The sequence below is a fragment of the Coturnix japonica genome, chromosome 1 (genome assembly GCF_054131305.1).
Source record: "Coturnix japonica strain WE chromosome 1, WE-NBRP24, whole genome shotgun sequence".
NCBI classification, from domain to species: domain Eukaryota; kingdom Metazoa; phylum Chordata; class Aves; order Galliformes; family Phasianidae; genus Coturnix; species Coturnix japonica.
The window spans coordinates 134,496,173-134,514,118 of record NC_140663.1 but is presented as its reverse complement, the minus strand read 5'-3'; the positions used below and the strand labels follow the sequence as shown (position 1 = coordinate 134,514,118).

Genomic DNA, 17,946 nt, shown 5'->3' with positions numbered 1-17,946 from the left:
GAACTGCCATGCTACTGCCCCACTTCATTTAATTCTGGTGAATATCCCCACCAAAACCACCCTGAAGATTATGCTTTGGAGATGCAGAAGCCTGAAAGACCCAAGAGGCTCAGGCCAAGCAAAGTCTGCAGTTCCCACCTCTGGGTTTCTGAGTCTGTGCCCTGAATTACCAGGGTATCCCACAAGGACAGAGGGACAGTGGCTCTCATGCAGCTGTTAGCTCAGCAGCGTATGAAGCACACAGGGTATCATCCAAGTGGCTCCTGAGTGCCACTGGGGCTACCTCCCATTTTTTTCTCAAGGCTGTTGTACTTCTGAGCATGTGTTGGATCTGTGACCAAGGCCCAGAGGGAATTTTGTATCTCACAATGGACAAGCCTATACGCAATACTATATGGATAGTGACAGGACAACGGGTAATGGTTTTAAACTAAGACAAGGTAAGTTTAGGTTGGATAGTAGGAGGAAGTTTTTCACTCAGAGGGTGGTGATGCACTGGAACAGGTTGCCCAAGGAGGTTGTGGATGCCCCATCCCTGGAGGTGTTCAAGGCTAGGCTGGATGTGGCTCTGGGCAGCCTGGTCTGGTGGTTGGCAATGCTGCACACTGCAGAGGGTTGAAACTGGATGATTATTGTGGTCCTTCTCAACCCAGGCCATTCTGTGATTCTATGATTCTATGATCTTGACAAGCGTTACATTAACAGCAGCAGCACAAGAAGTCAGTAAGCACATGCTCCAGGACACTGTACATACCACAAGCATTTGTTGTGCTGGGACAAGCTAAGATAAACTCGCTTATACATCAAGTTAAGACACCTGCATTGAAGTTGCAAGGCAGACTTTTGGTAGAAACACGATAAATTTTGAACACATGCTCCAGCATCCTGTTCTAAAAGGACAGGTGACCATTTCCATTGCATCAGTCCTAGAACTTGCTAACCTGGGAGATGAGTGATAAATGCACAATCCATCTAATACCAAAAATTCATATCACAGATCACATATGTACATGCTTGACAAAGCAGACAGGGGGAAACTCTGAGCAGTTTTCAGGAAAACGAGCAGTTTCAGAGTCTTGCTGAATGAAGTAACAAACTCATCGGAGAGAAGTACAGGATTGAGAGATGACACCAGATTCTGGAGTTCTGCTGCAAATCCATTCACTTCTGTGTCCATTAGCTTTATCCAGTCCATTTAGCTTGTGAGCTGTTGGAGGCAGAGACCATATCTGATCTGTACATTTGCAGCTGCAGTGGTTCTGCCTTCAAGTCATACAATGATTTTTTGGAAATCTATCTGAATTACTTTTTACTTCCTGCCACTGAGGCAAAGAGCTTGAAAATGTGACCTGCGAGATCTCAGAAAGCAGAAGAATGGTAAAAATGAGCTGAGATGTAGTATTCTGTGTTATCCTCATAACGGAGGATTTTCAGCCCTTGGAGTTGGCAGTGCTACAAAGGGGTGTTTGGAGCTTTCGAGCATGACCTGTACTGTGCTCAGCCCTGCATTTCTGCCTTCACCCACACATTCACAACGATGACAGAACTCGGCACGCTTCTGGGAAACACATTTTATTGTATGACAGAAGCTGTCGTGGATGTCAACAAAAGAAATCATTCCATAGAAATAACAGGATCAAATTGTTACACGTATGTAAAAACCAAAACAAAACAGAAACAGAGTTAAAATAATGAAAAAGCAGTGCGGTGTTACACAATGTGAAACATACAGAAAGCCACATTCTTCTCTGAAGTGTCAGGAGTTCGTCATCAGTACGGGATGTAAGTGATACCATTATCTTTTTCTTCCCCCTTTCCCTCCCTTCAAACTGAAAGGTGAGATATTTGGAAGGGTTGGATTAACACAAAAAGCAGCATTTTCACTGAAATTTCTACTGCATTTAGATCTTCCGATTCCTTGTTCCTTCCACTACCTCATTTCCAAACACGTATTGGGAAGGTTAGAAGAAACTGTCGATATCACTTTACCAACCAGCACTGCTGCGCTTGATTAGAAGGAGGTCCTCCCTCTTCCAAAGAGGAGCATGGGTGATATCACAGAAGACTAAACCTATCTGGCAAGTGAACTGTGGTTCAATCCAAGGAGCAGAATTTTGCCCTTCACCTAAGCAAAATCAGAAACAACCTATTATTGAGAACCACTTTGGCTCTGACTCTCCCAGTGGTGTTTCAAGGATGGCTAAAGCAAAGAAATACCAAAACAAATGTTTGAGGAACAGTTCTTTCCATCTTAAGTAGAGGCTGTTCCAAGACTTTTGAACCAAATGTACAATAGTCCCACAACTGATGATGTGCACAATTTCTGCACAAAACTGTCTATTAGACTTAGGAATACCTTAAGGCACCTTATGGTGAAGAAACATTTTAAAGGCTTTAATAATATTGAAGACTGAGTTCTCTTTCCAAGATCCCCATAAAGGAATGTAGCCTGAAATAAGCAGTTTTACTATCTCCAAACAAAGCATGAACATTTTCAAAGTGGAAATTTAGAACTATCATCTGAATTTTTCTTTAGAAGGAAACACAAAACACCTCATAGTTTGTACATACAACAGACCACAATGTCCAACAAAGGAAGGCCTCTCTCATCCTCGAGTTTCAGGCACAGTGCACTTTGTCACTCACCTAAAATTAAATAGGTGCGTCCATCTTAACCAACAGTCATCTAAACTACTCACAACAGCTCTCAACAACAACAAGCAACAAAAGAATCTAAAGAAATGATTTCCTGACTGCAATATATCTGTTACTTTAAACTAGAAAGGCGGATATCATGGCAACGACAGGCACAAATGGCTCACTATCTGTTGTTCTATTCAGTAGTGTATGGTTTTCAAGTGTGATTCTTTAAATATTTGGTTTTTGATACCTGCAGCTAGTAATGTCCTGTCAAAACATGTGGAGAAGCGGGATCAGCATTTTCAGATACCAAACATTTTTGTGCGTGTTCAAAAAAGCTGCAGGATTGAATTAACTCTGCCTTATAGATTGATAGCTGGATCTGTCAGGGTCCCATACCAGTGAGTGGGCTGCAGTCAGCGTCTTGGAGTTCTGCTCTGAAACGCAACCTACCACAGATTCACTTCAGAGCTGAAATGAACTAAAACTGTAATTACAACCTCAGTTTGCATATACATATCTCCTTAATTTCAATTAAAAAAACCCATAGAAACAAAACATATGGCCATGTAAACATACTGTTCTCTTAAGAGCATTTAAAAGTCTCCATGTATTTATTATACATCATACTTCTTTTCCTGTATGAACTATTTCGAAATCAAAATAATTCAATATTGTAAAGCATGGGTAGACCCTGTGCATCTGCCCAAACTACTGAATAAAAAAGGAAAATGCATGAGCTCCGAGCTCCAGTCCCTGCTCGCTGTCTGCACTATCACAGTCAGCTCACTCTGGCTCTGTTTTGGAGCACTCCAGCTGTATCTCTCTATGATAAAGACTGAGCAGGGCTTGGACATGGTTTATGCCATGGACCACTTCCAAAAGGCAGTTACAGACAAAAAAGACCATGCAAGGCTGAGCTTTCTCCATCCTACGCAGTCTCCCAGCATTATCCAATGTGACTCTACATCCTCAAACACTTCTCTACATCTTCACATACCTCCATGCTACACTCTGCTGAGCTGCAGAATAGCCTTATCCTTATTTGAGACTGCCTGAATTGAAAAGAAAGCGAAACAAAACACATTAGACGCTAATTGTGTGCTAGGGACATAGGGGGCAAAGTGATCCAGAAAAGAGGCTGTGGCTTGTGTGCTCTGAGAAGGATTAGCTATGAGCTTGCTGCTTACACGACCCAATCAGCGCAACTTTGCTTTGGGGACACGTAGTCATCCCCGACTGCCTTGTATTTAGCACCAGACAAAGGACAAGACTCACGTGAAGTTCAGTTCGACTTATCTCAGAGACACTTGTTACAGTGAGCTACACCCCAGAGAAGTGTTAGAGGACTGTCAAAAGAAAGCTAAGGGCAAGTGCGCTTTGTTGTGTACCTTCCTCCTCATAGTACAGGAGGAGAAAGCCAGCAAATCAAATGCCCAGCATGTGTCTTTTCCTCCCATCCACCACTGAAGCCAGTTGGTGGGGGTGCGGGCAGTGGGGAATGAAGGTTGTGCCTCTTACCACCAACTTCTGCACAGGACAAAGCCCTCCTGGATGAGCCCCTGTCCTCGGGCACAGGCTTTGGCCTCAGTTTGCTTCTCAACAAGGAGAAGCAACAATCTTGTATTTCAGCAACTTACTCACTGGCTTGAAATGAGAAACATTTGTGTTCACCTTAATTTTCGACTATTAGGGGAACATTGGGTAAGCAATATTCAGCTTACCAATGTAACAGCAAGCATCTTTTTCTTTCTTTCTTTTTATCTAAAAAGCACAATGTTCTCTGTGTCCTGAAGAGACCTGTTGTTTCTCAGCGCCTTCTGTGCCCTTCAGACAATAATCTGAATAGGTTTATTCTGTACTGGACCTCAAAGGGTAGGTATCTCTGATCACAAAAAAGCTCTGAAGCAGAAGAGCACTTGCCTGACTTTTTAAACCACAGGAATAGTGCCTTTATGCTGAGGTGCTTTGCTGAATCAGGACATGGTGTACAAATACAGAACCTCTCTCTCACTGCAATCTCCTCAGGGCCAGCAACAGCCATTCAAACCTTTGGGTTGCACTTCCCTACCTATTCCAGCAGTATGGTAACTTCAAACAGCACAAGTTCAACAGAATCCTTGATGCGAAACTTTAAATATATTAAGGCTAAATATTTTTAACATATATTTAATGAATTTGTTGTGTACCCTGCAGTTACAGCTTTGGCTTGAAGGCACAAATATTAAGGCACAATAAATGCAAATAACGTATACATTTCAATGTGGTGTGTTGAAGATAACTTTGTACTACGTGGTATTTAGGTATAATGACATGTCATTCAAAGATTTCCTCAAGTTATTTTAATACTATTTTTTTCTTTTCTCTGATAACCTGGATAAAAAGAGGAATGTGACTTAAATTATTTAAATAGTTCTTCAGTGCAAACATAGTCATTTTCTTCTAAAGTACAGAAGACCGAGATTGAATTTTCAGCATCTGGATTTCAGCAAAATAAAACTTACATTTACATTCACCTTGAACAAAGTTACTTGAATTATACATATAAAAAAAACAACCCAACCCTAAGTATATAGCACTTTTTCTATCAAAAAAAGAAAGTGTTTTTGGCTTTGAATTCTTTCTTTCCTACTGCTTGCATAGCTACCTGTGACAGGTAGAGAGACACCTGTGTTAGAAGCTAAGTTGTACACAACCAAATCTGCTGTTTAGACACAGCTGTGGAGGTATGGTGACACTAAAAAAATAAAGGTTTGCTTTTGTTTGCTCTCAAAGTTTCTCCAACTGAGAAAAGGGACACACTCCAATCTTTCTTGAATAAATTCCAAAGATGCACCCTAGACCTGTTAGGTGTCCTGCACCTCTTTAAATAACAGAGATATCTACCACATAACTTTCAAATAGGAACTGAATCTGCCTAATTTCCATAGCGATACAAAAATAATCAGTTGGAAAGGAAAAATATATATAGATATTGCACTGAAATTAAAGAAACAGGGACAGTAAAACTTCTCAGCATTAAATAGAAAGGATGTCCAGTGCAAAGAATCGGCCCCCTCCACTTTCCTCTCCCGTTGACACTCGTGAACATCGATTGTTTGGATGCTCTCAGGTTTATATTCTGTGGAAAACAATTGTGGTTATGAGGAATCACAGTGCAGTTTCAGTTACGCATAATCCTGAGGAAGGATCCTGTGAGGAGTCTGAGGCGAGCTGACCATTCTGAACAACTTCTGGGTAGTTCTTACTGAAGTAAACCTAGGGAAAATATCAGATTCCACACGTCATTTTACATTAAATGCCTTTTAGTTTCAAATACAATTCTAGAGATACACAGAGAACAGATAAATGAGTGACCCTAAGGAATCCAAAGAGGAATTTCAGGTTAGGGATCTTCAGTAATGGTATGTCCCATCCCTGGAGGCATTCAAGGCCAGGCTGGATGTGGCTCTGGGCAGCCTGGTCCGGTGGTTGGCAAACCTGCATAAAGCAGGAGGGCTGAAACTAGGTGATCATTGTGGTCTTTTTCGACCCAGGCCATTCTGTGATCCTATGATTCCATGTCACTGAAAAATTAGTGAAATTAGCAGTGATCTTATACAGTGACAAAGTCTGAGAAAAACACCACGCAACCTATAGATCCGCTCAAATTCTGGTGATTCAGATAAACAGATATATATTATCAGTTTACATTAAAGTGATAAGTAAAATCATTTTACTTGCTCAAAACACGGAGATGAATTAAAAACAGGACGACAAAGAAGCTGTGCAATCTTGCGTCTGCACAAGGGTTTCTCATTTTCACACATAAAATGAACACAATGGATTTGGATGTTAATATCAGGTTGTAATCCCTGTATTTTACAAACTGTGATTGACAACCATTGAAACGTCGAGGTATATGTATGAAATATCCCAGCGTTTAATTTGTGCTGCAGAGCAGTTATAGGGCCTATAGAAATGTGATCTCTGGATAGCGAACCACAATAATGAAAGAAGAAGCAAAAGCTTTAACAATGACTCAACCAAGCAACTTCTCTAAAATGTAAGATGATACCAAATAATAGGACGGTTCTTTGCCAAGCCTTTGAGTTCTTGAATTCTACCAATTTCTAGCTGAACTAGAAGAGATACAGGTTTCCTGATAAACGTATAATCAGAACATAAAGGAAATGAAATGCTGTCAAGTTTCACTGTTCCACAATCATCAGTTTTTAGTAGCTGTATCATATCTCTGTTCCTTGACAGATGCGCATAACAAAATGAAATAATGTCAAGACTTGTGTGCTCTTATCTAAAAATGTGTTTGGGTTGAAAAAGGACTTCAAATGCATTTTCTTTTTTTTTTTTTTTTCCCCCAAAGAAGAATGTAAAAAGTTTTGTTTGAGTCTTCAAAACCAGAAAATACGCTATCTTGCTGAGCCTGACACGTGTCACGAGTTAGGTCTCATAGTCAATACTGCCCCAACTGCAGCTTCTTATGAAATATTTCTCCAATTTACGTTTCAGAGCGTTGCCAGCAAAGTTTGGTTTGTTTGATAACAATGTCCCCTTCATATATATGAATACTTGTGTAAGACATGGGGTATAAAAGGGAAATAGTCATTCTGTGGAAACATCCCTGTAAGTATTGCTGTCGTCTTTTGTGTACACGCACCAGTGCAGGACATACGTATCTTCAGACAATATCTCTTTGCAGAGAATATTAAGGTTTGATTTGAACCAGCTGGGAGGCTGTTAAGAGCCATTCTTCAGTAACCGGCCCCGATCGGATCCAATGGCAGAGAGTTAATCAGGAGCCACACACACAGTGCACAGCCTGCAGCCTCAGCGCTGCACTCCCATCCTGTTCCTGGTTAGAAACACAGAACTCTGGCATACTTTTAATGGAGCTTCTGAGCGTGATTTTCTTTTTTCAAAGTTAATAGAAAACCTTGGCACGTTACTAGGGATCTAATGAAATGGCAGCTGCTATTCAACTGTCTCGTTGTGATTCTTCCCCTGAGCCCAATCCCTCAAGATACTAAATGCTCAAGTCCTTACACAAGCTCCTCCCACAGCCAACAGAGCTGAAACCCTCTTATGAGTAATCATGGAGGTGAGATAACACCTCTTTTAATATTTATGCATCAGTCATAGCTCTAAAACAGCATCACCCTCACTCTTCCCTCAATGTGCTTAAAAACTGATAGACAGAAGAACAGTCCTACTCTCTGTGGAAAAGCTTCTCTGAGCGCTGACAACCACATGGAGAACACTTGGAGGCTTTTTTTCTTTTTAAAATATAAATAGCTGAACACACTTAAAATATGTATATATATGTGTGTGTATATATTTCTTTTAACTATTTCATTTCTTACCTCCCTGTAGGATTTTCTCCTAATAAGCTTCTTGTAAACGGAGTAAGAGTTCCGTTTCAGCAGGCATGGTGACCCTGAATAGTTTAATCTTTCAGTGCTTAGCTAAGATACCCAATATATATCTTTATTTTTTCCAGATAATCATGTTTCTTTCAAAGATGTCCCAAGTTAAGTCTTCAATGTAAGGTGCGTAATCCCTCCTTGTTTGCATCTAAGGGATATATGCGAGACCTATACTTTTCTAGAACACTGATTGAAAATCTCACCTTACTGGAAGAAAAGATCTTGGTACAAATTTGTTGTGCTCAAGATTTGGGTCCAAAGCACAATAAATCAAACGATCATTGTCAAAGCATGGCCACATGCCAAACCATTTCACTTAGCAACCCACTGTAACACCTTCTGAAAAGTATGTGTGTATGCTATATTACCATTTCCTTTTATGTGCAGCGTGCTGTTTTTCAACAACAGCAAAAAGCAATTCCTCATAAGAACAGTTCCTGGTAACCACAGGAGGAATGTAGGAGACCAGCAGCAATACGTGCAACCGACACATCAGCTCTTCTAACTAAGCAACTTCTCTGAAAGTATGCATGAAGCACAAGGGACAGCAATAACAAACACTTTGAATTAATGCCCAAGTCCTTTAAACAGAAAGAACTGTAACTGTGCTTCTGGGTAGCTGCTGACTGGAGATACAGTCTCTCGATTCCCATTTTTTGAGCTGAGTGTGGATAAGCACCATGCTTTGCATTCTTGGCAGATGCTAAAGCTTGTATCTGCCTTCTAGCCTGGGAGTTAGCAAACTTTTTCATCAAACCACATTTCAGCAGAGACCGGTTCCTGGATCTCTTCCCTTCCTGTACAAAATCACATAACATTGATGTGGTAACTGCAGATGACTACACGGGCAAGTAACATCAGGCAATTATTTTTATACATTTTGATTTATCTTTTAATGCAATTGTGCAACTGAGGAGGGCTGCAAGGAAGGAAGGAGAGAAAGCATGAGAGGGCTGAATCTCGGTAGGTGACAGCAGGACGGCCACCCCTAGACATCCCAGGGATCAAGTCCCAGGAAGCCTGCCCAGACAAACACTCATCAAATGGTCTCATCAATTAGAACCGATTCTTTTAAACACTGTTTATATAACCTTCAGATTGCCATACACGTGTCACAAAACAACATGTCTAAACCATTACCTTTAGTAATAAAATATAAGAAAGTTCACTGCAGCAGCCGACAAAGCCTCAGTTCTGCAATCAGTGCCACGCAAGAATGTATAGCATATGCTGCAAAGTTTATATGTTAAAAACTCTTGAAATATGAAACAAGGTTTAGTTGGTATAACAAAAAAAACCCACAAAAACAACCAATCCTGAGTAGGCACAGAGACAGAAATCTCTTCCCTATGCTCCAAAATGCCCAGTGAAACAGCTGCAGTACATAAGCACCTAGCATCCCTGACTGCACAACTGTTTTCCCAACTTTCCAGAATTGTGGCTATTCTTACTAGGAAGCAGGCAGACACCTGCCATTTTATTTGCTCTCTTTATCAGTTGCTCCCTGCCTGGTGCTCTCCTTTCCCCCCAGGAAACAGTTTGCAATTTGTGTCCCCCTTACGACCCGCACATCAAGCAACTTGAGGAGAAGAAAGCATACAGGACAGAGATAAGACGTGTGCAAAGTCTCTTAGGATGCTACACGCCTAATATCAGTGCCTTACTTGCACACTTAAAGTTGTGCAAATATAATCAAACTGCTCCCAGATCAAGCACTGCAAATCTCAGCTGCAGCAATGCTGAAACTTCATTTGCAATATGAGAAACACAACCTGGCTTTGGACGTCCCGTGTGCTGAATTATCACACACACAAAAAAAATAATAATAAAGCAAGCCAAAAACTAGTCAAAATGAGTTCCTTAATCAAAGGTCATTTCTTTTTATCTTCTTATCTCAGCTTTAGCTTTCCATCTGAAAAGTGGAGATGATATAGCCTCACCTCAGAGGCATATTATGAAAATTAATCCATTGATGTTTCTTAAACACTTTGATTGCCAGAGGAATGCTCCCAATTACATTAATAATGCTACACTCAAGAGTAGGATTTGAATAGTAAGCAGTAAATCAGGCACAGAGCCTCGTATGGAACAAGGAGACAACAAAACATTCAACAGCTGTTTCTTAATTGAGCGCGATTCATCCTATCTGCAGAACAAAACAAAGGTAAACGAACGAAGTAAGAAAAATAAGACTAGGATTGCACCCCCAGTGATCATAATTTAATGCACAAGTACTGAACCTCACACTAACATTGTTTGGACCATTCAGAAATTACAGGGGAAATAAATGCTGGACTCTGCAGCCTTTATATGCTTTTAAAGAGAGTTTTTGCAAGACATGTGCCCAGCACAGGTGAGTATGTCATATATTATTTACACTTACCATTGCATGTACATACAGAAGGATACAAGAAATACACTCTTTCAACTTGGGGTATGAAATATACATAATACGCCTATCAATCATTGGGAAGCCTGTGTGGAACCACTATAAAAAATCTCTGAAAATGAGGGTTTAGCCTTACAAAGTCAACAGGTTCTGATGCTTAATGGAATGCCTACTGCAACCTTGAATATGCTAACTTGTGATAAACCAAGTGCGGAGACAAACTGAATTATGATTATAAAATTACCCGTTTCGCTGTTTCAATCAGAGAAGCTGCTTCGGTCTTGCCCACTTGTTGCACCATTTTATAAAACAAGCCATCCTTTTCTTGCAGCAAAATGTAAGGCTCACCGTATTCTTTTAGTCTTCCCGCATCTAAAACCTGTTAAGTCAGCAGAAATCAACATATTAACATAAGAAATTCAAAACCAAATATTGAAGTCCATAAGCAAAGGGGAAACGTATCCACTTCAAGTGCTAAGATGAACTTTGCATTCTGAAAATTAAATATTATGTCTTCTTCAAACAAGCGTAACACTTCTGTAGTTTATAGAGCTGTTGTACAATTTTAGAGTGCCCTACAGCCATTCCACCTATAGGAATCCAATGCAAAGTTATGCAGAATATGGAAATACAATGTTTGTGAAGCCAACAAAGCAGATTATAAGATTCATTGTGTAAGAACGAAACAAAGAGACCTGAAAGGGGCTCTGCAGTAAACAACTGTAGGTATAAACCATGCAATAACCACCAAGACGGTTAGGGGAGAATAAGTAGGTCTTTTGGATTAGAGGAGGTGAAGATGTAATTAAAGAAAATGAGGGTGTTGCTGAAAAGATAAACAATTTCTTGCATCAGTTTTTGCCAACTACATATTAGAAAGATACTTACCCTGAACCTATTCTTTCTACATAAGAAAGATGTCACTGGGGATATATGCAACCCAAAGGAAAAAAAGGGAAGAGGAGAAGGAAAGGAGGGGAGAAGGAAAAATAGAAAGGAGAAATTAAAAAAGCATTAAGTCAGCAAGCCACAGAGGATACATGCAGTCAAAAACATCAGAAGAAATTAAGAATAGGTTGCTTGAGCCTATCAGAAAATGTTCTCATGCAAGTGACTACTTCATAACTGCATGGTAGCAAATACTGCACTTAAAAGTATTCTGTAATCTTCTCACTTTGAAGAACTTGAAATCTTTCAAGGAACCTTTAGACCAGAACATCTATTTTTTTCAGGACAACGATTCAGTCAAAGCAATAAATAAATGAATAAAACACAACTAGAAGACATTTGAATCACAGGCAGAATTTGTTTGCCACCATTTTAGTAAAATGAAATGGTACCTCACAAATCTGATAAAATGCGTAATGCATGAGAATAAAATGGAAAAACATTTTGTATGGATTTCCAGATGTATTTCCAAAAGGTGTAATGAAATAGCTGGGGACAAAACCTCAAGAATTTGTACAGAAAACAAACATTAGAAATAAGCGATGCATTTCTGCAGTGTGGGGTGCTGGAAGGGTAGGAACTGGCAGCTATCAGAGCGCTCTGTGGTAGCTACATATGGGCTAGTCATCAGAAAAAGGAGTTATCAGAGAGGTGACAAAGCTGCGAATGACACAAAAACATGTAGGTAAGTCTAGACCAGAGGAGATTCAGGTACACCTAACTAACTTAAGAGAATGAGAAATACAATAGCAGGGAAAAGTCAACATTGACAAAAGCAATGCACTCAAATACTTAACCGGCTTATAAATTAATGGTATTGACTCAAGAAAGAGAGCTGGATAACACTCTATAGGTTCTGAACTCCAGTCCATGTGCAGAAGCAATGAAGTTCAAAAACAAAACCAACACAACAGCAACCCCAAAGTTATGTGAGAAAAAGTAATTCAGAAAATGGTTTTGTCCTTGTATAAATAAGAAAACTAACTACACAAGGCACACTATTGAAAAAGATTATTGCCACAACAGAGGGACTTCAAGGACCCGTAACCAAAGCTGTAATTGTGGTGTACATACTTGTAAGAAAAAAAGAAATAAGTACATCTAAGAAGATGGAGTTGTTCATTTCAGGCAAGACAGAAATAAAAGGTACCATGAGGACAACATCAAAATAACAAAAACAGTTTGCAAACTTATGTTCAAAAGAAGGAACTCCAGCAAGCTTGGAGATAAATTCAAAGTCCTGTGAGGATACTTCCAAGTGTACCATTTGCCTGTGTAACTCCTTAAAGCATCTTAAGGGCCAAGAGCTCAGCAGAACCTACAGGATGCCTTTAATGACAGAACACAAGAGGAAGCTGAACTAATCTGTTCAGCTGCTCCATGTGCAAACTACACGCTGCTGGGTTGCTGGGCACCAGGGACTGAGCACGAGGGGAAAGACACCCAGTCCTGAGCTTCTGCTTCCATTCAGTACACTGCATTTGAATGCAAAACTACTCAAGCCAACAATAACAGTATGTTGACGTTAAATTTCATAGATGGGATACTTAGTTCTATCACATTTGAGTATTTAAGGATTAACTGTAAATGTAACTGTAATCACAATGTTTTATTTTCTACGGTAAAAGACAAAATCCTTAACAGTGCCATAAACTGAACTATCAAATACAGTTCTATGCAATAGTTAACATGAAGTGCCACACGATGGGACATTTCTGGCTCCCTGAATGACTTTTCTCAGCACCAGGTTACGTAAACCCTCAAGAAGAAAGAAACAAAGAAAACACAAAGCACGTCCACTAAGTGCGTCTCTCTCACTGGTAACAACTACCACAGAAACTGGAGGTTTTTGTTTTCCCTTACATTACCAGAGTGCTCAAATTTTAGCAACAGTTTTGCAAATATCAGAAAGAACCACAAACACGGACAGACCTCCTCAAAAAAACCTGGGAGGGAAAAAATAAGGATTTATTCTTTCTTGACAAGTTTTAAACAGTGAAGTCCAGAAGATGAACAGATAATTAGGGTGATTTGTGTCCAGAACAATTCTATTCACATTTTAAACAAATCTTTAAGCTATTCATAACCTTTCTTGGGAAATAAAAACCGACTTATGTTATGAAAACAGACAGAACAAAGATAGGAAAAACAACCCCCGCTACTTTTTAGAAATCCAAAATGGAAAAAAGAATGAATGAAATAGAACAGACATCATTCTTACAAGTCAGAAACACCCTATGAACCAGATTAACTAAGGAAAAAAAACCCTTTCCTACTATCTGCTACCATCCACATAACACAACAGAGGGAATTTTAAGCAGGTTGACTTGGTAGTTAAACATTCAGATATCCATACGTTTATTAAAAAGGGCATAGACAAAGCGATAGGTATTCTTCTTTGAAGAAATATGTGCTGATAACATTTAAATAAATAAATAGGTACTTTGGCTAAGGCTTTGCATACTCTTACTCACTGACTCCAAGCCAAATTAAAATCATTAGGACTTCAAAAAGCAAGCTAATCATTCAGGAAAGGTGGAATCTGGTGTTTACTAGCCACATATTTTCTGATCAACTTGCATGCAACCCTTATCACTGTACAATATGACTGAATCGAACCCAGATGCATCCCAAGGTGGTTGTACCAGTGGAACTAGATACAGAAAGCCAGAGAGGCATGTAGGCAGTGAAATCAGATCGGCATGCTGATTACAGAGGACACACAAAGAAGTGTGGGACTTCACCATTCCTTTACAGGCTCTAATACTGATTCCGAGAGACAGAGAGATTTTGGACAAATTTCAGTCTTACTGTATATGCTGCAAACCAAAGAAAACCTCGTATTTTCACTGTCCGTGAAATGCTTCAACAGAGTAAAATAAAATAAACACACAACAGCAATGTAAACCCAAGGCAACCATATGTAAACCAGGTTCTCCACTGTCTTGCACTGGCAGCCTCTTTACCTCATCAACAAGGTGTAAGTTCAATAAAGCTCTAGAGCAAAAATCCCCTCCCTCATGCCATCTAAATCTACTGCATCCAAAATTTGATTTGTGTCCAACAGGCTGGACAGTGATGCTCATCACAGCTGTGAGATCTGCAGAAGGATGAATCGGGCAGAAGACAAAGCAGCTTTTAAGAGCTCTTGGTTTGACATGGAGACAAAGAATAACACAGAAACAGCAGGATTAAAATATAACAGCAAAGAGCCAGAGCTAGGTAAGGAACAACCTGAATCAGACTGACCTGCGAAAGCAAACATTAGCCATTTAAACGTGTTACGTTAGCTTCAGCTAGTGCAGAAGGACTATTTGCCTATGCCATAGAAATGTCGTTGCACTAAATATGTGTAGGATTTAGCAGCTATAAAATGGTTGTCCATTTCTATCTGTTTCCTCTCTATCCTGCCTGGTTATTTACCTCCACTCTGCCTAAGTGCCCCCTCAAAAACAAACTGCAGCACTTTCAATACATAATCTCATAGTTTCAAGTATTAACCATGATTTCTATGGACAAATTCTGGGCATGGGGCTTCAGTATTCGAGCTATCAAGAAATTGTACAATAAGGCCAGAGTATCCACGGCAAATACAGAACCAACAATTTATTTCCCAGGCATTGTATGTAAATATTTGGCTTACATAATAATTTAAGTGAGCCTTACTCATACGTAGAATTCCACTCTCAGATATACTAGTTTAGATGTTCAATACATCTCTGTGAGTGTTGTCATGCCAGGATTTGTGTAATAGTCAATGGCGGATGGGAAAGAGAGACAAAAATGAAACCATAAAATGATGAAAATGAAATCTGAGAGCCATCTCACAACGAAATGAGAGGAACAAGACAATGGAGGAAGACAAAACTTCATAAAACTGGTCCACATTTCTGTAAAGACCCAAGCAGCACAACTAGGACAGCGCTTTTTCTGATGATTCCTGAAAGCAATTTACATCGTTGGGCTGCACGAAACTTTTGAGAAGCAAATATTCATTTCATAAATGAATGTAAAATCTAAAATATAGTTAAAAATTGACATTAGCCACAGAAGAGAATGAGCGTGGATCCTGAAAAATGCTGTAACAAATTCCATGTACTTATGGCTATCCATAGACAGAAGAAAGAAAGTTCTAAATCCTGCATTTTCTAACTTTCAGCAACAAAAGCAGACAAAGCAAGAGAACAATAGTTATAAAACACTCAGAGAAAAAAAAAAGAAGCCCAAGGTTGGAAGTGTTGAGCCACAGAGGAGGGGGGCATGGGAATCTATTTCAATTATTATTGAGGAATGAATAGTATTCCTATTCACGTTCATCTTCACCATAAAGCCAGAGGGAAAATGGGACATTTAAGAGTTGATCATAAATGTTTTTATTTCCTATTCAAAAGGAAAATAATTCAAGCAAATTATCTCCTAGGGAATACATCTGATTTAATTTAGACTTGGAGAAGACATCACCAAACAACAAAATTATTAAAGTTCAAAACTCTGCTAGGAGTACAACTTTGAACAATGTTTTCCTCAGAGAGCATACATCAAGATGATCTTCAATACAGTCCTGGGAAGAGGAGAATATTCAGGAGATGCTTCTGGTTACATCATATTAAAAGAAATATATTTACACAAGACAATACATAGCTTTGTGGGAAAGAGTCAGCAGCCCATTCCCCAGCTGGCACTAAGTTCAGATGCAAGTACGTTCCATCTCTTCCATCTCATCAGGGTTTGCCAAAACAGATCAGAAACATGCACATACTTCTCTGAAGAATCGTTTATAAATATTATCCTATCTGAACAGGTTTGCAACAGTGGGAGAACATCGAGGCTGCACACCTAACTCGGGAGCCATCAGAAAGTTTTGGGTTGTATTTTTTTCTTTAAGAGGTTTTTCTTTCTTTCTTTATCTTTTTTTATTGTTCTTTTTGTTTCTGTTTTTGATTTTTTGGTGCTGGGGCTTCACTTGGCTTTTTTTTTTTTTAATTATTATTATTATTTTTAATTTTCATTAATTCTTTGGCTTAAATCTAAGCATTCCCCAAGCTCCTTCAGGAATCACATATAACTTACTCCCTGACAAATTTGGTGTCAAATAAAGAAGCTTCCATGCACCACAATCCAGTTGTGTACTTTTTGATCTTCCTTTGAACAAAGCAGAGCACACTTGGGCATTTACCTTCTTACAGTATGAATTATTCTTTCCAGGATTTCCAAATGTTTCATCTCAGCAGAGTTTTAACTTCACTGTAACAACACTAAGCCTGCCCTTGGTCTCTGGTGTCCGACACATCCCTCTGCCCACTTCCCCTGTTCCACAGAAAATGCAATTTCAGACACTGTTCTGTAGTCAGAATAAGCAGATTTCTTTAAACTGAAATGATACTTCTTAGAGAAAATTCAGCAGGTAAAAAATGACTGTTAAGTTGTTCCACACGTGAGTTATATTTACTCTTCTTGCAGAGGCTTAATCTCCCCTCCTGCTGTTTTTCGCCATCTGATTGCACACCACTGTAAGCTAATTGGAATGTTGTGGGGAAAATTATCAATATGTATGTAGTAATGAGTCTTATTTTATTGATAATCGTGTGTTATTAGCTGCTATATCTCGTTGGAGGAAAGAAACTTGTTAACCAGTTGCTGTGGATGTTTTTCGTACTGTTCAGTCTCCTCACCTCAAAACATCTGACACATCAGCGCAAGTTCGACCTTTCCCATAGAGCCACCTCTTACCAAGAGCTCTAAACGCTGACAAAACTCCTCCTTGGCCAATCAGTAATGACTGTTTCCAGCACTGGAAAGCCACATTTCTCAATCTGGATTGCAGAATGGCTCAAACATGGCCCTGAAGTGATAGAAGATATGCTTCAGCTTAAGAAATCCCACTCTCTAATAAGGCTTTTGAGGATTGTCAGATAAGTTACAAAGGCACTATGCTTTTCAAAAACTTAAATAACTCAGCTGCACCTCTCCTAGACTGATCCGCTTCTGATGACAATGAACTTGTGGCTCAGCTGCCATGCACACTGTTTTACCTTATCGGAGACGCTCTGCTCAAGTCATCAGCCAACATGTCAACACGTCCTGCACTGATTTGCTTCTAAACAATAAATAGTATTTCTGAGAGTGCAGAAAGCCACCCTCTAAAGATGTGTTAGTGTTTCTAGTGTGGTCTGCATTCCATACCACCGTCTTTAAATCAATATAATCTGACTGCTCTGTCCTTATACAGATGGAAATACATTCACACACTGATGACTGACAGAATGAGAGATTAAGGTTCATCAAACATTAGCTTCATTTCCTGCTGTAATTCAAATGCAGCTCTTCATTTGAATGCTCCCAAGCTGAAGTATTGCTTCAGTAATTAGCTGCTTTATTTAGGCAAAAGAATCTTGTTGGGAGGTCGTCTTGAAACTGGGAGCACCTTTTAAGAACAATCTTAAAGATGTCAACGTTTTGGGAAGGTACAGCTTCAAACTGGCAAAGTGAATCAACAGTCCCAGTACTTCAAGATCACTGGGATTCTGACTTGTTATAGAGACGGCC

General features: G+C 39.5%; 1 protein-coding gene across 3 annotated transcripts in view; it reads right to left on the bottom strand.

Moving 5' to 3' along the window:
- Positions 1-1,556: 1,556 nt before the first annotated feature.
- Positions 1,557-17,946, bottom strand: part of ABCC4 (ATP binding cassette subfamily C member 4 (PEL blood group)) — a 219,989-nt gene continuing 203,599 nt past the window's right edge. For all 3 annotated transcript variants that reach the window (XM_085535995.1, XM_015851547.3, XM_085535996.1), the window contains 2 exons: positions 10,697-10,831; positions 1,557-5,898 (listed from right to left, as the gene is read on the bottom strand). In XM_085535995.1, the coding sequence (XP_085392121.1) occupies positions 5,791-5,898; positions 10,697-10,831 (243 nt within the window). In that variant the 3' untranslated portion in view covers positions 1,557-5,790. The remainder of the gene's footprint in view (positions 5,899-10,696; positions 10,832-17,946) is intronic.